Raw genomic sequence first — 23,316 nt, forward strand, 5'->3', positions numbered from 1 at the left:
GGCCAGAGGGGCTCTTATGACCACAGCAGCAGGGCAGAGCATTTGGATGTGGCCGATCAAAGGCCTTGCCCTGGCCCCTTGGGGCATCCTGGGAGAGGAACGTGGTAAAAGTGCCGCTGTACTTCCTGCTTTCCCCTCAACCGGTGCACCCGGCCATTTCCCCTCCCCATCCCGCGGCGGCTGTGCACATGGCTGTTCCCTCTCTGGGATGGCAGGCTGGTCTCCCCTGTGCTGGGGCCCTGCTGGGGTGGAAGAGCGACATGGGGGGCCAGGCTGGCTCTGATGGGAGGAGCAGCCTAACAGGGAGGGACTCTGCTCTGCTGTGTGGCTGAGAGCAGGGGCCTGGCAGAGGAGCACAGGATGGGTTTATAGAAAATGCAAAAAACGAAGGGAGGCAAGATCTCTCGAATGGATTTTATTGTCAGTTCCTAAAAAGCCCAAAAGGGCTGGTCCCTGCTCGATGCCCCAGAGGAAGGCGAAAAACCTCCAGGGTCTCTGGCCAATCTGCCCTGGAGGAAAATTCCTTCCTGACCCCAAACATGGCGATCAGTTTCACCCTGTGCATGTGAGCCAGGACCACAGTGGGGAAAGGACCCACTGCACACTGTGGTTGCACACCGTGTCCCACGCCCCTCCAGGGGATTTTCTGTGTCCCAGTACTAACCAGTGGCCAGTTCTTTCTTCTTTGCTTCCACCCCAGCAGATGGGACCAGCTGCTCCCCTTATCCCAAGAGGTGACCCCAGGCAAATTTTGAACATTATTTCTTGAATACTTACCACACTGGCTGTGTTTCCTTCATTTGAAAGTCTAACCAAAGCCACTGACAAGCAGGTTCATCATCTCCTGATAAAGATGAATCCCCTGAGGTCTGCCATGCCCCTGAGCTCCTCTTCGATCCTGAGATGTGTGATCAGCTGTAACAAACTCTTTGACACAATGGAAGTTAGCAATTTTGTAGAGTTGATTGTATGAGCATTTGGTAGACTTACCCAATGCTGCTTACCTCTCCTCAGAGCCAATTCTGTTGCTTTATTGATGAAGGGTCTTTTTCATGGTTTCATATCTTATGACATCCGATTGTCTTTTCAGGTGCTGGATCTGTTCAGCTCCATTCCTATTCCTTTGTGCTCAAATCCTGAGTGTCTGTAACTCTTCTCCTGAAAAGACAGATCAGCTTCACAAACTAGTTCCTGCAGAGCACAGCTGTGGCTGTAGAGATCAGCATTTGACAGGTAACTTGTTTGCTTATTATCAGTTTTACAGGCCCATAAATGTTCACGATATGTCACGATCTGCTCCATTTAGCAATAAGAGAATCTGAAGCACTCACCTCTGTCAGGGACGGTCTCCTGCATTGTGCGTTTGAAACTTGACGGTGATAAGGGATTGTCTTCCCGTTCTAGTCAAGGAAGGCAACTTTTTCCCCCTCTGCAGGTCTGGGAACATGTGTTCCTGTATTCTTCAGTCACATGACTGCTTATAGTCCTCAACCCCTGGGAGATCAGATCAGCTGCATTTCTTTCACCTGAAGAGAAACCAGATCCATTAATTTCTCCATTATGAGGTGAATTCCTTACCTCTTGGCAGCAGTGATGAGTTTCACTGGTTTCCTTCCTGTAGATATCACAGATCTTCTCGCAACTTCCTGAAGTTTTCACACCCTCAAAGTTCAAATCAGCTGCATTTCTCTCATCTGAAAGTATAACAGGATCTATTCATATTCCACTTGAATCTTAAAGAAATCTGGTTTTTTCCTTCCCAACTGACATGGCTGGTTCAGCTAGTTGCATTTGCATTAATCCCTACAAGAGCACAACAGCCCTCTGGTCTTCTTCCATCTGGAGATGTGCGATGTGTGACCTATTTATTTGGTCTGTAAGTGTTGCTTTAGCATGAGGTTCATTTGACAACCAGGGAAACTTCAATGCTTACCTCCATGTCTGTGTTCTGCTGACTTGCTTCCTATTCAGATTTGCAACTAGCTGAACTATTTGAAGTGACTGTTTGTTTTCTGTTTGTTCCTAGAAATAACAGCGTCTTCTCATTGGAGTCCTCCATGGATTGAGCAGCTGGCTAGTCCATGTTGCTTTGTCTTGCCTCTGCTTTTCACACTCTCCCCGTGACAAGTAAGGTCCACCACAGTTCTTCTCCCTGAAAGTAAACTCCACACCACTTGATATACACATGGATGTTTGGAGACTGGTATTTCTTACCTCCTTGACCGGGACAGCCACTTACCCTCACTTCTCCCTGGTAGGAATGGCCACCTGGTCTGTTCACATCTCCAGTTAGCAATACCTGTCAATTATTTATTATTACTCATTACCAGTTATGAAGAGTCATCAATAGAAACGGTTCCATAGCATCCAGATCATTACGCTTCTACAGACTTTCCAGTGCTCACCTACTTGTCAGCGATGTTCCACCACAAGGCTTTGATTATTCGAGGTAAAGCCAGCTACACTGGTTACAACTTGAAGCATATAATTGGCTGCTTTCCTCTTTTTGAAAAAGAAGTAAAAGATGCTTTTCTTCCCCCTGGCCAGATATCGTTACCCATCTGAGTATTATTAAATTCAGCAGCCTCTTATCTTCCCCCACCCCCTTAATGGTCAGACCTTCATTCCACCTGAAAATAGAAATGGAGCCAGTTATTCCTGCCCCTGTGCTGAGAGGAGGTGCATTCCTTACCTCTTGATAGAAATGATCTGTTCCACTGACTTCTTCTTGAGATTTGATAAATAAGCAACAATGATCAATTCTGCACAAAGAGAATCAGCTGGACAACTCATCTCTGCAAATATAAGAGCAGGTTAAATGCTTATCTTCACACTCTGGTTAGTTGCACTTTTTCTGTGATACATCCTTGTCGGAACAACCAACCATTAGCCGGGAAGGGGAAAGGAGCAGATGTCATGATCATCGGTTAGAAGTACCCGCTTTCCTTACCTCTGAACAGGTAACTCCCACTTTTTTACTGCTTTATTCAGGACAGCAACTTCTTGTGCCCTTTCAAGAGGTGACGATTTCATCCGTTACATTTCTTCCACCTGAAAGTATGACGAGAACCATTGACTGTTTTTTTGGGCAATGGCGTATTGTATTTTCTTACCTCCTTAAAAGGATGGATCCGCTAATTCCTCCCTGTATCCTACAGCCATCTGTCATCCTTGCATCTCAAAATATGACCTGCTGCAAAGATCAATGTTTGACAGAGTATTTTTGTCAGACAACAAATGTCAGTGATTTGTCACTGGATTCATTTTGTAACGGTGAGTATAAATGCACACCTTCTGTGGGATGAATGGCTCTATGGGTTTGTCTTGTTTCTCTCCTTACAATCAGCTGTTTTCTTACCAATCTAGTAGGTATAAGTGGCTTCCTTAGTCACGTTCCCTTCTTTAGCAATGGAAGCAGGTTGGTCCGAGAAGTTCCTGCTCCATCACCCTGGTCCATGTACTCAGACCCACAGGCAAAAGCCATGTGCTCTGGGCAACGTCCTGGTGTGAAATGCTGCAGCCCCTGATGGCCGACCCAACAATCACTGCATCACAACAGTCGCAGGTCATTGTCACCATCTCCTCATCTGAGCAAAGTGACCTGCCCCCCATCCCACCAGGGGAGCCGTAGGGGAAAGCTCTGGCTGGCTCTGAACTCTCTAATGAGTCAAATTACACTTTAGATCTAGAGTCACCATCTGGGGCTCTGTCTGTGACAGTGAGTTCCAGGGTTACGAACGGCTCCTTTCCCTGTGACTTGGATGGAGTGGGACTTACGCAGCCCTCACCTATGAAAGCTTACGTCATAGTTCCCTTCCCCTGCCTGTCTCCACCTCTGGGTTTGTCTCGGTCACCACCCCTACGGTGGAATGTTCCACTTCCATCACAATGGGCCAATGCTGAGCAGGGCTGAGTTCCTGCATCTCCCTCGGGAACCAGTGGGAGCTGCAGGTGCCCAGCCCCTCTCAGGACTAACCCTGTTGGCTGCATTTCATGGCACTGTGCTGTGCCCACCATCTTGTGGTCTAGGCCGATCGCTGCAGATCCACCAGGGTGTTGCCGGCACCGAGTGCCAGAGGCGAACAACAGCAAGTTTTGTTGCCCGGTGTGTGTCACCCAATAATCACAACGGGGTGGAGAAGCAGAAAAGTTTATTTGCAGCTGAAAACAAGGTACAGGGAGAATAGAATCTCAAATCCTGCACACAGAGCAGGAAGTTACACAGGCTTTTATACATCCTTTCTTCAGCATACTTATCCATACTTAGCCGCCCTAAGTAGCCATATAGCCAGCCAATCCAGTTACGAGCAAGTTCCCCTGTTCTCTGTACCATCTGTTAAATCATACATAAAGCTGCTTTATTCAGCATTGTTCTTCCATATCTACCCTGTCTGGCCTTGTGTAGTTTCAGGCAGTCTGACTTTGCAACACAGTGTTGCAGATCCTCAGCAGAACTGCTGCGAGTGCCTCCAGGCACAAGGGGGGACCAAGGAAACTTGGGCCTAGTGCGAGGGGGTTTCATCGACACTCATGGTCTTCCATCCCCTTGAGTTACCTAGTGGCCATGCCCCAGTGTCCCCAACAAGGGGACTGACAGCCAGCACCTCCTGTTCAGGGGAATCCAGGCAGGGGTTTCACTGTTAGCTGGAGATGGGCAGATACCAGACCCAACACTCCACCCTTCCATGATCGCTGGGGGCTCTAATAAAAGGACACTTGTTATTGGCTGTGTGGGTCCATGCGTTGTCCTGGCTCTGGCCAGGTAGCTGGCCCAGCTGACCTCAGTCAAACCGCCTGAGAGACCACAGACTCGTTCGGTGGCAAAGGCGCTTGGCCAGGTTTGTAGTCGATAAAGCTCTTGTACCCGCACCCCATAGACTCTGGGTGGACACTGGGACACGGACGCCCATGAGAATGGACCAGCTCAGTCAGCAGTGGGACTTTCCACCCCTCTCATGTAGTTAATTACTATTCTGTAGCTGTGGGTTTGAACCCTAGGAGGGGTCAGTGTGTCCCTGTACCATCTTTGGGGAGTGACTCTCCTGAAGCGGGGGAAGGGAGTGCTGACACAGCCCAGGCAGCAGGGGAGCTGTAGCAACAACCGGCTGTGGAGGGGAGACCCTGGAGCACTCGGCACCACAAACGGCATTTGTAGCCACGGCTGGTGCTGCCTCTTGTGGGGGGAGAGGCAGAGAAGTGATGGGCTTTCCCTGTGCTAATTCAGGAAGGAGCAGTGAGTGCCCAGTAAAAAGGGCTCTTCGCTGAATTTCCCAAAATCATGTCTCTGAAAAACCAGCTCTGTCCTGTCTCCAGAGGACACTGCTGAATACTTTTGAAGTTTTATGGTTCATAAAAAGGGGTTCCCTGACCCAGGCAGAGCTCAGGGCTCTGTGTGGGGGGAGGGGTGCGGGGGGGCATGGGAACCCAGGTGGAGCCTCCATGGCCAAGGTGAAAGCAGTGATCCTTTGCAGAAGGGGAAATGGGACACGCGTTTTATGGTTCCCGTAGTGAGGGCGGGAGGTGCCCCAGGAGCACTGGAGGCTGCAGGATGGAGGTACGGATGGTTCAGCGACAGAAGGAGCAGCTGTCTGCAGGACATCAGGCCACGGGGGAGGAGAGGGGTGGCCTGATCCTGACGGTCAGGAGCTTGAGGCAGAGCTGGAGACACTGCGTGCAGAGACCTCGAAACCCTGGAGAAGATGAAACTCTATAGACTGACTGAGACGAATACTGGCGTTAAGGAGCGTGGGGAACTTGGGGAATATGGCTACATGTGACTCTCTATGGAGTCTGTTCTGGGTTGCAGGGAGAGCAGCCCAGAGGGGGCCTCACGAGTAAGGGAAAAGGCAGGTTTTTCTGAAGGGGGGTATGTCAGTCGGTGGCTGGCACCTGGAACTGAAGTAAGTCCTGCACCCCTGTTTGGCCAATGAAGGGGGCAAGGGAGCACCTGGGGCTATCTGGGGCAGAGGGCATTCCCGAGAGGGAGGGGCTGTGAGGAGGAACTGGTTGCAGGAGACTGAGGTAGGAAATGGCAGGAAGCATCTGCCAGAGTCCCCGGAGATTCAGAAAGTGAGCTGAGAAACTGTCTTGATTTCTTCCAGTTTGGGACTAAACTGCATCAGAGACTTGGTTTGGCAGTGAGCCCTTGGCAAGCTGGGGAGAAGCCTGGCCATGCAACGGTTCCCATTGTGTCCTTTGGAAGGAGTCTCCTGTAGCCCTAGGCTGTGACAGACGCTGCCTTTAATCCGATCTCCCCTCCCCTGCCGGGGTCTCCATCACTCTCCCCACACATGTGTCTCTGTCCCTGGCCACATGCTGAGCTCCTGTATCCCTCTGTGAAACCAATATGGAGCTGCAGGTGTCCAGCCTCTCTGTCTGCCGTGTGCCTTTGTGCCGTCAGCCCCTCTCTGCTTTGTGTCTTGGGGTGTTTGACCCTGGCTAAGACTTGAGGCTGCAGGCTGTGTGGAAGCCGGATGCACAGTTAAGCTCTGCCCTTCTCCATGGAGGGAGGGAGCAGCTCTTTGTGTTGTCGGTGGGGCTGTGATCACCAACGTGCAGAATGTGTCACATGTTGGGCTCTGGAGTATTAAGTGGTGATTTTGTAGCCCTGCAGCCAGCTCCTCCTAGGCAGGGCGTGTACAGACCGTGGTGCCGTGATCGGCCAGGCTGAGACGGGCCAGAACCATCACTCCACCGCTCCATGATCTCTGGGGGGTTACAATAGAGTAAAACCCTGATCTGATCTTCCTCCCTCCACCCTAGGTTTGGGTTAATTTTGCCAAATAGAAGCTGAAAAGCAAGACCACAGCTTGCCCCCATTTTGCTCTTCTCTACTGTTAGGTTCCCTCCTGCACTGAAGTTTGTGAGCCACACCTACAATTCCCATGGTATCTCAGCCCAGGATATCGCATTCTCCCCCCAACTGCCTTCCCAAGTTACGAGTCACTCCTATTGACTTCACCTTGGAGACGCTGTCTCCCTGCGGGGAGAATCGGGCCCCAATGGCTTCCAGGAGATGGGTTTATAGAGGTTTCAGGCCCCACAACAACGTTTGGGCATTGCCCTGTGGTTTGGGTTCAGTGTGCGGCTGCGAAGCTGATTGGGGGGGGCAGGAAGTAGACGCAGGGGGGGTGATAGGCAGGCAGCAGGAACTGGAGGTTAAACAGAAGTGCACAACTGAAGTAACGTGTTGCTGGCCCCTCTCCCTTTTCCATCCCCTCCAGCCGTGTGCTACTAATACTAACTGACCCTGTCCCGTGTCCCTGGGTCGTGCTCCCAGTCCCCCTGGGGCAGATGATGGAGTTCTGACAGAGGCTTCCGGCCCCCAGATCCGGGGAAAGGGCTGGCTGAAGGCAAGAGCTTCGTGGATGCCCGATGGCTCCCTGAGCTGAACCAGCCCTGGGGGAGAATTATTCGCTGCTAGCCTGTGAGCCCAGTTACTGTGCTCAGGAAGCGGTGGCTCCACCTTGCCAATGGAAGAGCTGCTTTGGGGTCGTTGACCACCCCTTTCAGAGCTGCTCATCAGTGGCTTGGCCAGAGGGGCTCTTATGACCACAGCAGCGGGGCAGAGCGCTTGGATGTGGCCGACCAAAGGCCTTGCCCTGGCCCCTCGGGGCATCCTGGCAGAGGAACATGGTAACAATGCCACTGTGCTTCCTGCTTTCCCCTCAACCGGTGCAACCGGCCATTTCCCCTCCCCATCCCGCGGGGGCCATGCACACAGCTGTTCCCTCTCTGGGATGGCAGGCTGGTCTCCCCTGTGCTGGGGCCCTGCCGGGGTGGAAGAGCAACATGGGGGCCATGCTGGCTCTGAGGTGGGGAGCAATGCACCGGTGAGGGACTCTGCCCTGCTGTGTGCCTTGGGCAGGGCCTGGCAGAGAGGCACAGGACGGGTTTATAGAAAATGCCAAAAACGAAGGGAGACAAGTTCTCTCTAATGGATTTTATTGTCAGTTTCTAAATGGCCCAAAGGGCTGGTCCCTGCTCAATGCCCCAGAGGAAGGCGAAAAACCTCCAGGGTCTCTGGCCAATCTGCCCTGGAGGAAAATTCCTTCCTGACCCCAAACATGGCGATCAGTTTCACCCTGTGCATGCAAGCCAGGACCAGATTGGGGAAGGGACCCATTGGTCACTATGGTTACACACTCTGTCCCAAGCCCCTCCAGGGGATTGTCTGTGTCCCAGTACTAACCAGTGGCCAGTGCTTTCTTCTTTGCTTCCATCCCAGCAGATGGGACCATCTGCTCCCCTTAGCCCAAGAGGTGACCCCAGGCAACTTTTGTACATTGTTTTTTGAATACTGACCACACTGGCTGTGTTTCCTTCATCTGAAAGTCTAACCAAAGCCACTGCTGTCACTCAGAAGTGACAAGCAGGCTCAACACCTCCTGATAAAGATGAATCCTCTGAGGTCTGCATTGCCCCTGAGCTCTTCTTCGATCCTGAGATCAGCTGTAACAAACTCTTTGACACAACATAAGTTAGCAACTTTGTAAAGCTGATAATATGCTCATTTGTTAGACTTACCAAATGCTTCTTACCTCTCTTCAGAGCCAATTCTGTTGCTTTATTGAATGAAGGGTCTTTTTCATGGTTTCATATCTTATGACATCCAACTGTCCTTTCAGGTGTAGGATCTGTTCAGCTCCATTCTTATTACTTTGTGCTCAAATCCTGAATGTCTGTAACTCTTCTCCTGAAAAGACAAATCAGCTTCACAAACTAGTTCCTGCAGAGCACAGCTGTGGCTGTAGAGATCAGCATTTGACAGGTAACTTGTTTGCTTATTATCAGTTTTACAGGCCCATAAATGTACACGATGCGTCACGATCTGATCCATTTCGCAATAAGAGAATCCGAAGCACTCACCTCTGTCAGGGACGGTCTCCTGCATTGTGGGTTCGTAACTTCATGGTGATAAGGGATTGTCTTCCCATTCTAGTCAAGGAAGGCAACTTTTTTCCCTCTCTGCAGGTCTGGGAACATGTGTTCCTGTATTCTTAAGTAACTTGACTGCTTATAGTCCTCAATCCCTGGGAGATCAGATCAGCTGCATTTCTTTCACCTGAAGGGAAACCAGATCCATTAATTTCTCCATTATGAGGTGAGTTCCTTACCTCTTGGCAGCAGTGATGAGTTTCACTTGTTTCCTTCCTGTAGATATCTCAGATCTTCTTGCAACTTCCTGAAGTTTTCACACCCTCAAAGTTCAAATCAGCTGCATTTCTCTCATCTGAAAGTATAACAGGATCTATTCATTTCCACCTGAATGTTAAAGAAATGTGATTTTTTCCTTCCCAACTGACATGCCCGGTTCAGCTAGTTGCATTTGCATTAATCCCTACAAGAGCACAACATCCCTCTGGTCGTCTTCCCTCTGGAGAAGTGCGATGTGTGACCTATTTATTTGGTCTGTAAGTATTGCTTTAGCATGAGGTTCATTTGACAACCAGGGAAACTTCAATGCTTACCTCCCTGTCTGTGTTCTGCTGACTTGCTTCCTATTCAGATTTGCAACTAGCTCAACTATTTGAAGTGACTGTTTGTTTTCTGCTTGTTGTTCCTTGAAATAACACCTTCTTCTCATTGGAGTCCTCCATGGATTGAGCAGCTGGCTAGTTCATGTTGCTTTGTCTTGCCTCTGCTTTTCACACTCTCCCCGTGACAAGTAAGGTCCACCACAGTTCTTCTCCCTGAAAGTAAACTCCACACCACTTGATATACACATGGATGTTTAGAGACTGGTATTTCTTACCTCCTTGCCCGGGACAGCCACTTACCCTCACTTCTCCCTGGTAGGAACGGCCACCTTGTCTGTTCACATCTCCAGTTAGCAAAACCTGTCAATTATTTATTATTACTCATTACCAGTTATGAAGAGTCATCAATAGGAACGGTTCCATAGCATCCAGATCATTAGGCTTCTACAGACTTTTCCATGCTCACCTACTTGTCAGTGATGTTCCACCACAAGGCTTTGATTTTTCGAGGTACAGCCAGCTACACTGGTTACAACTTTAAGCGTATAATTGGCTGCTTTCCTCTTTCTGAGCTAGAAGTAAAAGATGTTTTTCTTCCCCCTGGCCAGGTGTGGTTACCTGTATATTAAATTCAGCAACCTCTTATCTTCCCCCGCCCCCTTAATGGTCAGACCTTCATTCCACCTGAAAATAGAAATAGAGCCAGTTATTCCTGCCCCTGTGCTGAGAGGAGGTGCATTCCTTACCTCTTGATAGAAATGATCAATTCCACTGACTTCTTCTTCACATTTGATATATAAGCAACAATGATCAATTCTGCACAAAGAGAATCAGCTGGACAACTCATCTCTGCAAATATAAGAGCAGGTTAAATGCTCATCTTCACACTCTGGTTAGTTGCATGTTTTCTGTGATACATCCTTGTCGGAACAACCAACCATTAGCCGGGTAGGGGAAAGGAGCAGATGTCATGATCATCGGTTAGAATTACCGACTTTCCTTACCTCTGAACAGGTAACTCCCAGTTTTTTATTGCATTATTCAGGACAGCAACTTCTTGTGCCCTTTTGAGAGGTGACGATTTCATCCGTTACATTTCTTCCACCTGAAAGTATGACCAGAACCATTGACTGTTATGGCAATGGTGTATTGTATTTCTTACCTCCTTAAAGGGATGGATCCGCTGATTCCTTCCGGTATCCTACAGCCATCTGTCATCCTTGCATCTCAAAATATGACCTGCTGCAAAGAACAATGTTTGGCAGTATTTTTGTCAGGCATCAAATGTAAATGATTTGTCACTGGATTCGTTTTCTAACGGTGAGTATAAATGCACACCACCTGTGGGATGAATGGCTGTATGGGTTTATTCTTTTTCTCTCCTTACAATCAGCTGTTTTCTTACCAATATAGTAGGTATAAGTGGCTTCCTTATTCTTGACTAGAAGAAGTAGATATTTCTGTAACCTCTCAGAAGCTTTGGTTCTGTATATTGCTTTTTTCTGACGAAACTGCTTGTAGCCTTTGACAGCAAAGGATAGATTCACTTCCTTCACCTCAAAGTGCACTCAGATTGATTTGTTTTCACTCCATTGCTAGGAGAAGGTGCTTCCCTTACCTCTTGATAGGAACAGTTTCTCTGACTACTGAAGTGGTACAATAAGAACTTCTGACAGACAAGCTGCAATGATCCAATCAAAGGAAATCGGACCAAGTGCAATGTCGTCTCTTGAAAGGTGAAAACCAAGCTGATGCCACCTCACAGCTACGGCCACTTGTACCCTTTCCTTTCTGAATTGTACAAATGCCTCCATTATTACCCCCTAGTCGTTACACCTGGCTGCTTTGCCTACGTCTTGACAAAGGCAATCAGAATTCTACCTGAAGCTAAAGAAATCCATCCAGGTTCTTACCCCCATCCACTTCCTCTGGGCTTCTCCTTTCTCTTCTCTTGTAGCCTCTTTGCCCATTCCTTTTTCATGTCTCTCTCTTCACCCACTTCCCTTCCCTCTTTCTTCTCTGTCCTTTCCTCAGTTCCCGGCTGTTTTTTCTCACTAACGTCTTCATTTCCCTGCCCCCCCCCCCACCAGTTATCTGATGCCTTGTCCCTGCCTTGTTTCCTTCCTCCTTACAAGAATTCTTTCCTTCATCCTTCTGTATGTCACGTTCCCTTCTTTAGCAAAGGAAGCAGGTTGGTCGCAGAAGGCCCTACTCCATCACCCTGGTCCCTGTACTCAGACCCACAGGCAGCAGCCATGTGCTCTGGGCGACGTCCTGGTGTGAAGTGCTGCAGCCCCTGGTGACCGACCCAACAATCACTGCATCACAACAGTCGCATTTCATTGTCACCACCTCCTCATCTGGGCAAAGTGACCTGCCCCCCATCCCACCAGGGGAGCTGTAGGGGGAAGGCTCTGGCTGGCTCTGAACTCTCAAATGAGTCAAATTACACGTTAGATCTAGAGTCACCAGCTGGGGCTCTGTCTGTGACAGTGAGTTTCAGGGTCAAGAACGGCTCCTTTCCCTGTGACATGGATGGAGTGGGACTTACGCAGCCCTCACCTTTGAAAGCTTACGTCATAGTTCCCTTCCCCTGCCTCTCTCCACCTCTGGGTTTGTCTCGGTCACCACCCCTACGGTGGAATGTTCCACTTCCATCACAATGGGCCAATTCTGAGCAGGGCTGAGTTCCTGCATCTCTCTCGGGGAACCAGTGGGAGCTGCAGGTGCCCAGCCCCTCTCAGGACTAACCCTGTTGGCTGCATTTCATGGCACCGTGCTGTGCCCTCCATCTTGTGGTCTAGGCCCATCGCTGCAGACCCACCAGGGGACTGACAGCCAGCGCCTCCTGTACCGGGGAATCCAGGCAGGGGTTTCAGTGTTAGCTGGAGATGGGCAGATACCAGACCCATCACTCCACCCTTCCATGATCGCTTGGGGCTCTGATAAAAGGACACCTGTTATTGGCTGTGTGGGCCCATACGTTGTCATGGCTCTGGCCAGGTAGCTGGCCCAGCAGACCTCAGTCAAACTGCCCAAAAGACCACAGACTCGTTCAAAGCTGGCTAAGCACCTTTGGCACCGTTGTCAACAAAGCACTTGTACTCGCACCCCATAGACTCTGCGTGGACACTGGGACACGGACGCCCCTGAGAATGGACCAGCTCAGTCAGCAGTGGGACTTTCCACTGCCCCCTTGGCCAGATGTGCCTTCCGTGACCCCTTTTATACACTGATACAGACAAGTTGTGTATTACCCCTCTCACGTGGTTACTTACCACCCTACACCCTGTAGCTGTTGGTTAAAACCCTAGGAGGGGTCAGTGTGTCCCTGTACCATCTTTGGGGAGTGTATTTATTCTATAACTCTGTAGCGGGGTATTCCTGTTCTACCCTTCTCAAAGGTTTTTACTGACCAGCTAGTGCCTAGTATTTATTAGGAGTGTCTGTGTTTTAGCAACACCAACTACATCTTTACCAAGTTCATGTACTGGACAGCGAAGGTGTAAGCAGGCATGTGCTTTGTAGCATGGCCTGGCTCTTGCTCATAGTCTGACTCTGGCTGATTTTTGGTTCAGGCCTCATCTTGTACCAGGCCCTGTGTTTCAGGCTCTTTCTACTACAACACCCATATCTCAACCATCCCAGGTTTGGCTTTGGTTTTTCCAGCCGATGAGTTTGCAAAACCAAGCCCCAAACCATCTCCCCTCTTGTTCTTTAGTGTTAGGGCCTCTCCAGCCTTGTCTGTGAGTGACCCCCCTGTAGCTTGGGTTGCCTTGAACTCCCAGATCTGTTGTTCACCCTGATCCCCCAGGCAGGAGCAATCCCCATTGATTTCCGCTTGGAGATACTCTTACCCTCCAGTCAGCATCAAGCCCCAGCATTGCTGGCCTGAACCTCTCAGAAGGTTGGGCTTATAGAGTTTGCAAGTGAGCAAAGAGTCAGCTCTGCAAACCAATTCTACCACAACCATTTGTACTTCACTGTGTGAGTTCAGTCTGTGATGGTGAAAGGACAATGTCTGTGAGAATTAGAGATGTGGTCAGAGGCTATTGAGTGTCAACAGGAAGTGGAGATGAAATAGTTGTTCAACTATATTGTAGAGGGGATCTTAATAAGAGCTAGAACTGAAGGGAAGGGAGAGGGAAAGACAGATCTCTCAATGGTCTCTGATTATCTCACTCAGAAACCTAAATCCACAAAACACAAGTAGGAAAGAAGATAGAAGCAAGCAAAATGCCACTTCTACCAGTTCAGGATGTGCCCCAGTGTTCCTTATGAGCGATTTATGGAAATATTCGACACTATGAGGTTGATGCATGGGGCATATTTATATCCTTACTCATTGTTTTTCAGTGTGAAGGATTTTGGTAACTGTGGAAGACCTAAAGACTTTGAAACCAAACTAACCATTATGGATAAGGTCTTTAGAACTAATTAGGGCCCTGGTTACTCCAGGGCCAGCTGGGTCTATTCTGTGGCAAAAATCCTTGTGCTCTGCGTGGGTCAAGCGGGTTGGAAAATTTTGCCGCAGCTTCATTCACCCTATTAACAATTAATATTTTGAGTGAATTGGAGTATAATAGAATCAGGGCAGCAGCCCCTGCCTGGGTCAGGTTTTCCATTCCATGTATCTCACCCTGCCCTTGTGTTTTCAGCTTCAGTCTACCGAATACTCTTGACAATATGTAACCGCAGGCAAGAAGCTGGAGGGTAAGCACATCAGCCAGCTGTTTTCTGCTAGAACAATTGAGTCAAATACGTAGCAGTGTGGACACTTATATTGTCCTATTTAGAGCTATAGGCCTAGAGTTTAAGGCCAGAAGGGACCATAGATCATCTAATCTGACCTCCTGTAGATCACAGGTTACTAAACAGCACCCTGAACCCGCACCCTTGGCTCTGGGCCAAGAAACAGAGCCCTGGTCATAACCATAATAGCCTCGAAGATGCACGATCTGGTCCTGTGTTTGTCCAGAGCACAAGGAGAACAGGTCAGGGTAACTGTACCAGTATTCCCCGCCCCTGGTCCACTTGCTCTAGGCTCCAAGCTCCCAGCCATCACTGCTGTTGGGGAGACTATTTCCCCCCCTGCAGCAAAGTTGAGACTCACGGGGACGGAATCTCCTGCCGGTCCTCTCAGGAATTAGCTCTCCAGCATATGGAGTGCCCTCTGCAGGCCAGTGTCTCACCTGCTGCTGGCCCCCGTGTCCCTCCCAGACCCCGGTGCCCCTTTCCTCAGGGTTCTGCCCCTAGCAGTACCCCCTTACTCTGGGTCTCTCCTCCAGGGGAACCCCCAACCCTCTCACCCACCTTGCCTCAGTGGCTACTGCCAGTCATCATCTAGCCCCCGCTCACTGGGGCAAACTGTAGTCTGTCATGGCTACTTATCATTGTCAAGGAGGTTGGACCAGCTGCCTCTGCCTAACCCCAGGCTGCTCCTCCCAGCCTCCGTACCTGCATAGGCCTCTGTCAAGGTCTGCAGCCTGGGGCATTGCCAGCTGGAGCTCCCCAGCTGCTCCTCCCTTTCCCCAGCACTGCTCTGTCGCAAGTACCCTGCTCCCAGGCAGTTAGGTCCTTCTCCTTCCACTGCTAGAGAGAGATTCCTTCAGCTCCTGGCCCACAGCCCTCTTATCAGGGCCAGCTGGGCCCTGATTGAGCTGGCCACACCTGTGGTCAGCTATGCAGGTGCTTTCACTCCTTTTCCCAGCTACAGCCTTCTCCAAGGCTGCTTTTAACCCCCATTCTGTGTGTCGGGCACTCTCAGGAGAGGAATAATCGGTGATACCGGGCGCGGCACTGGGTAACTCGAGGGGGTGGAAGACCACGAGTGTCGAGGAAACCCCCCGCTCTGGGCCCAGGCTAGCCTGAACACTTCTCCCTCCTGAAAGCTGCTGTGTTATACCTTCTGTTTGCGTTGTTTTGTTGCATACTTTGATTTGGTTCTTTGGTAATTCTTGTAATTGTCACAATAAAATTTTTTTTCTGTTTCAAAAAAAAAACCCCATTCTGTGTGTCGGGCACTCTCAGGAGAGGAATAATCGGTGATACCGGGCGCGGCACTGGGTAACTCGAGGGGGTGGAAGACCACGAGTGTCGAGGAAACCCCCCGCTCTGGGCCCAGGCTAGCCTGAACACTTCTCCCTCCTGAAAGCTGCTGTGTTATACCTTCTGTTTGCGTTGTTTTGTTGCATACTTTGATTTGTTTCTTTGGTAATTCTTGTAATTGTCACAATAAAATTTTTTTTTCTGTTTCAAAAAAAAAAAAAAAAAAAAACCCCATTCTGTGTGTCGGGCACTCTCAGGAGAGGAATAATCGGTGACACTGGGTGTGGCACTAGGTAACTCGAGGGAGTGGAAGACCACGAGTGTCGAGGAACCCTCCCCACTCTAGGCCATCAGGTAACTCAGGAGGGTGGAAGACCACGAGTGTCGAGGAAGCCCCCCCGCTCTGGGCCCAGGCTAGCCTGAACACTTCTCCCTCCTGAAGGCTGTTGTGTCATACCTTCTGTTTGCTTTTGTTTTGTTGCATAGTTTTGCTTTATCCTCTTTGGTGATTCTTTGTAAGTGTTACACAAATAAAATTCTTTTCTGCTTTAAAAAAAAAAAAAACATTCTGTGGAAGTGGGGCAGCCACCCCACTACAACCCCCCCACACACTCCCCCTTGACTGGCATGTTAAGACTGAAGAGCCCCCCTGATTTACACTTTGATATTCTTCACAACCCAGCCTTCTTCCTCTCACTAGGCTATGTCCAGTGTATTTCCCACAATTACAAGTTACCAAACAGCTCTTTCTAAGCAAGCACCGATATTCCTAAGTTGAAAGCATTACAAAAAACATTAACAACACTAAAGGAACCAACACCCATGCTAAGACACTTACCAGAGGTCATCCCAACTTCAGTCTTGGGCTCTGGTAGCAGTCAGTCCTTCCAAACGCACAACTGGGTTTTCCCCATGGAACAGTGGGGGGTAGAGACACTGGCTGAATAAAGGAACAGAGGTGAAAAGGGAGAGAGAAGAACTAGGTTGAAGATGAAGAAATAATTGATAATGGGGTGCACTGGTATTTACCTAGCTGGGGATGACTGTTGCATGAACAAACTCCAGAAAGGAAGAGAGAAGAATGGACAAAGGAAGGGGTTGATAAAAGGAGGGAAAAGCATAGTGACTCAATTTAAACTCTTGGAAAACAATAAAATCTATTCAGAACTGGAACAGATTTTGGTTCTAGCTCTTGTGCTAGGTGTCAACCTGTAAAGGCTAAGAGCTGCTGGCTGCAGTTCAACATCTTAGCTAAGATGGTGTAAAATAAGAGACAATGGCTTTCCTAGATGCTGTCCTCCCCATCTCAACACATGGCAGCAAGAGCATGTGAAAGACAAAGGACCATCACTGAAGTGTGTCTGGGGGGGAGGGAGTGGAAGGTATTTTTTTATACCCCCCCCCCCTGCGAGGATTACCTCCACCTCTTGCTGGGGTGCAGACAATCCATCTGTGGTTTATGGGAGATTTGAAGCATCTTCCAGGTGAACTGTAAATCTTTTGTTCACACTGTCTTTGTACGTGAGGGATGACATGCAAATCTTTTGTTTACAGTCCCCACTCCCCACTGCTAGCAAATGGTTGCTTCAATAGATAATAGTTTTCTAACACCCGTGGTCAGTCCTTTGTTGACACTGGGGAGCTAGTCTGTGGGCATTCTCCAGAATTACAACATGTTTCAGTAACCAACAGAACAAAAGTTGTATAATGCCATATACATTGTTGATACACACATCTTAACAGGACAATGATGCTCAGCAGATTATGAGTTTTCAACTGATACCTCACAAGGCCTACTTTGTACAAAATCTATCATAACCCTATAAAAGTGGTGAACATGGGGTACAGGGTCTCACACGCAAGCAGTGCTGTTTGGTATCTTATAAATATAGCAATTACACCTATTATCTTCCTCTGAAAGGAGGCAAGCAGATCTCCTTGGCCAACCTGTCTGTGCTGGGAAATATAGTGAAGGCAGGAAATTGCACAGCCTGGAAATACCCTGGTCAGAGGGGAGAAGGCTGCAGTCTCCATCCAGGAGGTGACAGCTGGGGAACAGGTGCCCTTGCTGGGCCACTGAAGTCTAGGTGCAGTTGCCTGAACTGTGACTGTGCAGATGTTTTTGTTCTCAGGAGTAAAGTAACCCCAGGCTGAATCCCACTCTCTCCTCACTTCCCCATCCGTGCTGTGTCTTGCTAATTCTTCTCTTTGGGGCATTTTTGCAGGCTGATTCTCTCTTCTGCATCTTGGTTTCCTGTTGTCTTTTACAGCATCCTGTGTCTCTCTGCAGGGCTGTATACTGAGAAAAATTGAACCCAAATCATGGGGAAGAGCAAAAACTTTTGTTGCTCAACTTCTACCGCTTCTTTTCTTCTCGGGGGAATCCTGCATGAATCCAGCCTTGCCAAAGCTTAATGGTATCAGGCCATCCCTGCGCAGGGCCCTCATTCTCTCCCCCCACGTTACGAGTAACCCCCATTCAACTTGTGTCCCAGGGCATGTGGGGAAATAGCCCCCAAGATGGTAACGATGACACTTAAACTACAAACCGCTTAGGGTGCGGGGAGAGGGGGGATCTGAATGCTAAAGAAGAGCAAAATGATGCACAGCCCTAGTTCAGGGTTTCGAAAGTCTCATCAGTTTATGGTCTGTTTTGTAAACTCAGAGTTGGCTGGACTCTTTCTCCCATTTTATCTGGCACCTTAGAGACTAACACATTTATTTGGGCATAAGCTTTCATGGTCTAAAACCCACTTCATCAGATGCATGGAGGGAAGAATACAGAGGCAGGTATAAATACACAGCACATGAAAAGATGGGAGTTGCCTTACCAAGTGCGGGGTGGGGGGAGGGTCAGTGCTAACAAGCCAATTCAGTTGAGGTGGAAGTGGGCTATTCTCAACAGTTGACAAGAAGGGAGGAAAATTACTTTTGTAGTGCTAATGAGTTCAATGCAATCAAGGTGGCCCATTTCAAACAGTTGACAAGAAGGGGTGAGTATCAGCAGGGGGAAATGAGTTTTGTAGTGACCCCCACCCAATCCCAGTCTTTATTCAGGCCTAATTTGATGGTGTCCAGTTTGCAAATTAATTCCAGTTCTGCACCTTTCTCGTTGGACTCTGTTTTTGAAGTATTTTTTGTTGAAGAATGGCCACTTTTAAGTCTGTTATTGAGTGTCCAGGGAGATTGAAGTGTTCTCCTACTGGTTTATGAATGTTATAATTCTTGATGTCAGATTTGTGTCCATTTATTCTTTTGCATAGAGACTGTCAAGTTTGGCCAATGTACATGGCAGAGGGGTGTAGTTGCTGGTGACTATTTGCTTCAGGTTCGGGGGCTGTGAGGACTGGTTTGTCTCCCAAGGTCTGTGAGAGTGAGGGATCATCCTTCAGGATAGGTTTAGGAAAGAGTTTGCTCTGTTTAACAGGAACAGCACTGCACACCCATTGGTAGATGAGCAATGTCCTTGGAATGCAAGGGGGTCAAACTTGGGAAGGGAGAAAAATAGTGGTTATATTATCAAGCGATAAGCGGCCTCAGGCTAACCCAGGACTCTTGTTACCCCATGGCCTGATGTATCTAAATGCTGTGAGAGGGACCCTGGATTCTGCAGTGCTCAGGTGTAGCAGGTTGGAAATCCCTCAGCTGCTTCATTCATGTTTTACTGAATTCAGGGTGAAGGGGGGAATGGTGTGATGCTTTTTTAATGGAAATGTAGAGGCTGGAGCACAGTTCTGCAGCAAGGTGAGGGCAGGGGCTGGAGTCCGTGAATATAGAAGCACGGAATACACAGGGACCCGGTCATAGCCATGGTAACCTTGGAGGGAGGAGTGTTGAGAGAGGTGGGGTTGTTTTTTTTTGGTCTGGGGAGGGATTGAAATTAATGGGAGCAGAATCTGGCCCAATATTTGTACTGAGTACAAGTCAATACAATCCTTGTGCCATGGGACCTGCCATCTGTGAAGCCACTTGCCACTATTCAAAGAGTGACCCAGCAGAAATCTTTCTGGTTAGGATGCAGAAAGAAGAGGATGGTGAATAATACAAACAAAATTATAATGCTTTTATATACATCCATGGTGCAGCCTCATCTGGAATATCATTTTCACTCTGTCACCTGCTATCAAAAACGATACTGGGGGGGAGTTCAGAGAACAGAGGTGAGGGAGATCTAGGTCACTGAAAAACTCTACTAGGAGGAGAAATTGAAAAGACTGAGATTGTTTTCCTTTGAAAGGTGATTGAATAGGAGGGGACATGTAAAATACTAACTGGTCTAGTGAAGGTAGATTGGAAACTTCTATTCTCCCTGTCATACAACATGAGAACAAGAGGAAATTCAACTAAATTAGAAGGTGGGAAATTCAAACTGATAAAGGGAAATACTATAACATAATGAGTGATTAAACTGTGGAACTCACTGCCACAAGAAATCAGTGCAGGCAAGAGCATAGAAAGATTCAAAAAAGGATTGCATATTTATAGGGACATCAAGAATAGCCAGAGTTATCAGAATTTTATTAAAACACGTTGGAAGTGCATAGCCTTAGGCCTCGGGTGTAAGACAATCTAACTATTAGAGCCGCATGTGTAAAACAATTAACAAAACCTGTTGTAAAATCATGGTCTTATACAGGCTTCAATCCTGCAAACCAGTTAAGCACATGCTTAAGGTACACTAGTAACTAGTTGACTTCAGCAAGGGGGCCATCTGAACCCATGAAACAGCAATTCCCAGCGAATGTGTTTCCATTTCCTCTTTGACGGACAAGCAGCTGAACCAATTATAGGGAAGAGTTTTTGGCCCTTGTTCTGAGCATCTTCACTTCAAGGGTTCCATGAGCCTCTAAAGCAGGGGCGGGCAAACCTTTTGGCCCGAGGGCCACATTTGGGTGGGGAAATTGTATGCAGGGCCATGAATGGTGAGGTGTGGGAGGGGGTGCAGTGTGCAGGAAGGGGGTGCAGAGTGCCGCAGGGGGCTCAGGCCATCAGCAATCACCGGATTCTACTGCCTCACAGAGGGGTGTCAGAGAGGAGTCTTTTTATTCTGAACCCCTGTGAACTCCCTTTCCAGTTATCCAGCATTCCCTCCCCTCCCTTCCATGCAGTTCAAGGTTTATTTGCAGGTGCAGAATCTGGCAGGCTGGTTGGTCAACACGGTGTTTGGGGGAATGACTGGGTAACCGGTGTCTGAGAGCTCCATCTCCAGGTGTACGCTGCAACAGCTGATCATCATATTGTCCGGCTGACAGCAGCTGTGGAAAAATGAGACTCGGTAAGTTAGAACCTAAAGAATACTCCTGCAGTACGTGCATCACATTTGGCCAAGTGGTGGCACTAGCCAGCCAGAAATAAACATGGCCCGTTGGACAGACGCAGCGATAGGGAAAGATCGTCGGTGCTGTGAAAGGGAGACCTGCGAGCTAAAGGCCTTCAGGAACATTTACAAGAAGGAGACCTAAACTCTGTGCTTCTAATTCTGAGAGACACAGATTTAACGTTAGGCACAAACTAGAACAGACAGGCCGAGAAAACAGTCCCAGCCAGGTCTGAAACAGCTTTTAGATTTCAACGCAGTGGGACTGGGAAGATGTCCAGAAAGGAAAGGCAGAAGGACCTCGTGTATGACTCAAGCTCTGTGGCTGACTCTGCACAGTGACTGCATTGAAGACATTTCACTCACCCCTCTTTTCTGAAATCGCACACTCTGCAACAATAATCACAGCCAACGTTATAACAAGGGCCCCGAGAACCATCCGGATGATGAGAACAACGTGGGAGGCATTGCTCCTTTTATCTGAAATCAAGAAAAACCTGTCAATGTGGGATGCAGGGACCGAGAAAGGGACAGATTTGCCTCTAAAGGAGGGATAGAGTCGGATGGATAAATAGAGACAGCAGAGACAGTTTAAAGATGAAAAACTCTCTCTCTTCCCCCGCCCACTTAATTTCCCATCCCCCTTCTGTGTCACAGCCAGTTTGCTTGGCCTCCCTTTTTGCCAGCAGGTTCCTCTTCATATGCCAGCTGCTGGGACCTGTGGGGTCATCGGGATGGGTTCAGCCCTCCGCCTAGGGGAACCTTTCCATGAGACCAGCCAGCATGCTGACTCTGCCGCAGGAGTAGGAAATCCCTGGCAGAGCAAGACACTAGAGGCCTGGCCAGAGCCCTTACCGAGAGCAACGCTCCCCTAGCTGACCCCATCTATGGTTTCCACCCTAGACTCATAAAAACTCTACCAATTCCCCTGATCCCAAGGGGAAATGGCTTCATTAACCCTGCACCTGCCAATCCAAAGGATAAACGTGACTCCATACCTAGGCTAGGGGAATGGATCTGTCACTGGGCAGGGATTGGCTCAGTAGGGGAGGAGGGAAACCAGAAACCCTGCAAGGTTTATATCTCTTGTGAGAGACGCAAACCCATTGTCCAAATGCAGGGTTGTGATCACATCGCTCTCATTTACCAGCTCTTTCTTTAGTCCCTCCATCCCATAGTTATACCATCGCACATACATGGTGCTGTGGTTGACTGTCTTGAATGTACATGGTAAGTTCTGAGCCTTCTAAATCACTGAAACTGGCCGGGGCTGCTGAGGGTGGTTCTTTGGTTGTAGGCATGGAGACTTCTCAGGTACTAGTATTGTCCCCTCAGTCCCAGCACCTCCCTCTAGTCTCTCTGAGGTTCCCCCTTAGAGGTCGGTCGTGACTCTGAGTCTGAGAGATGGGGGATGATGAACTCGCAGATTCTGAACCCCCTGCGGGGGGATATACCCAGACACTATGGGTAGGTTTCTGGATGAGACTAAGGAGAAACGTGGAGTAGAGGTGGCAGATTGGTTTCCTGACCTTAATCCGTTTTTGTTGTCTGCTCAGTATAGGATGAGATGTGTCCCTGTATCTGAGTTTGACAGATGGAAGCAGTGTCGATTGAAAAAACTGATGACCAAAGTGCATGTTTCTTTTACCAATGGAAATGTTGGGAATTAAAGTATACAGGAGAATTTGGTGGTTTTGTTTGAGGTTGGGGGTGGAGGGGGTGTTTTGTCTTTTTCTTGCTTTTTCTGATGAGTACTGGTCTGATGGATAATTTTATAAGGGGCTCTCTGAATGTGAATGGGTGCAGAGACATTTTTAAAAATGTATGGCTCTTTGAATACCTATCCCAGAAAAAGGGGGACGTTTCATTTTTTCAAGAAACTCACACAGATGCGGCAAACAAACCGATGTCTTGCTGCTTGGAGAGAGGAGATTTTTCTGAGTCATGGTTCCACAAGCACCGGGGTTGCCATTCTGTTTGCGGATATGGTGAAACCTCATTCGATGGCTGTGCAGGAAGTTGTTCCAGGCTGTTTGTTGATGTTTTGAGCTATTTTAGAGCAATCTCGTCTTTTTTTGATTAATGTCTATTCTCCAACTGTAAGAAAAGACCGGGTGTATTTTTTTTCCAGAGCTTGGATGCTCTTTTGACAAATTGTTTGACAAGGGATATTTTAATTTTTGAGGGGGGGGTTGATTTTAATTTTACTCTTAATTCCTACCTAATCTCTCATTATCTGGAACCACATCCACTGAGTGCTCAGGGATTCTCTATGGCCTGTTTGGACCGTTTTTCTGTTTTTACTCATCACTTGTCTCATTTGCTGGCTAGTTGTATTGTCCCTACTGGGATTTCGGATCATGGTTTGGTCTTATTTGTGTTGCCTCTTCCTTCTGTGCCAGACCACTGTCCATACTTACATTTTAACACTCGCCTTTTACAAGATGTGCACTTTTAGCAGCCTGGGTTGCC

General features: G+C 48.5%; 1 protein-coding gene and 2 long non-coding RNA genes across 12 annotated transcripts in view; all 3 read right to left on the reverse strand.

Annotated features, from left to right (window-relative positions):
* Positions 1 to 400: 400 nt before the first annotated feature.
* On the reverse strand, positions 401 to 2,363 carry LOC119563721. Of its 2 annotated transcripts, XR_005222292.2 has the most exons (4): positions 2,240 to 2,287; positions 1,934 to 2,152; positions 1,332 to 1,694; positions 401 to 1,158 (listed from the first exon to the last, which is right to left on the reverse strand). It is a non-coding gene; the product is annotated as an uncharacterized LOC119563721 (long non-coding RNA). The 2 variants fall into 2 exon arrangements; XR_005222291.2 differs by having other exon boundaries at positions 1,934 to 2,363.
* Positions 2,364 to 7,927: 5,564 nt separating this feature from the next.
* Positions 7,928 to 11,528, reverse strand: LOC119563722. 8 transcript variants are annotated; one of them, XR_006285230.1, is made up of 6 exons: positions 10,821 to 11,528; positions 10,484 to 10,721; positions 10,098 to 10,163; positions 9,471 to 9,839; positions 8,869 to 9,232; positions 7,928 to 8,695 (listed from the first exon to the last, which is right to left on the reverse strand). It is a non-coding gene; the product is annotated as an uncharacterized LOC119563722 (long non-coding RNA). The 8 variants fall into 8 exon arrangements; XR_006285232.1 differs by having other exon boundaries at positions 9,471 to 9,692; positions 9,780 to 9,839; positions 10,098 to 10,721; XR_006285227.1 differs by having other exon boundaries at positions 9,471 to 10,163.
* An 8,496-nt stretch (positions 11,529 to 20,024) lies between these two features.
* LOC114022691 (neural cell adhesion molecule 2) overlaps positions 20,025 to 23,316 on the reverse strand; it is a 60,799-nt gene continuing 57,507 nt past the window's right edge. For both annotated transcript variants that reach the window (XM_037877935.2, XM_037877932.2), the window contains 2 exons: positions 21,211 to 21,324; positions 20,025 to 20,782 (listed from right to left, as the gene is read on the reverse strand). In XM_037877935.2, coding sequence (XP_037733863.1) covers positions 20,760 to 20,782; positions 21,211 to 21,324 — 137 coding nt within the window. In that variant the 3' untranslated portion in view covers positions 20,025 to 20,759. The remainder of the gene's footprint in view (positions 20,783 to 21,210; positions 21,325 to 23,316) is intronic.

Source organism: Chelonia mydas, chromosome 12 (genome assembly GCF_015237465.2).
Source record: "Chelonia mydas isolate rCheMyd1 chromosome 12, rCheMyd1.pri.v2, whole genome shotgun sequence".
NCBI lineage: Eukaryota > Metazoa > Chordata > Testudines > Cheloniidae > Chelonia > Chelonia mydas.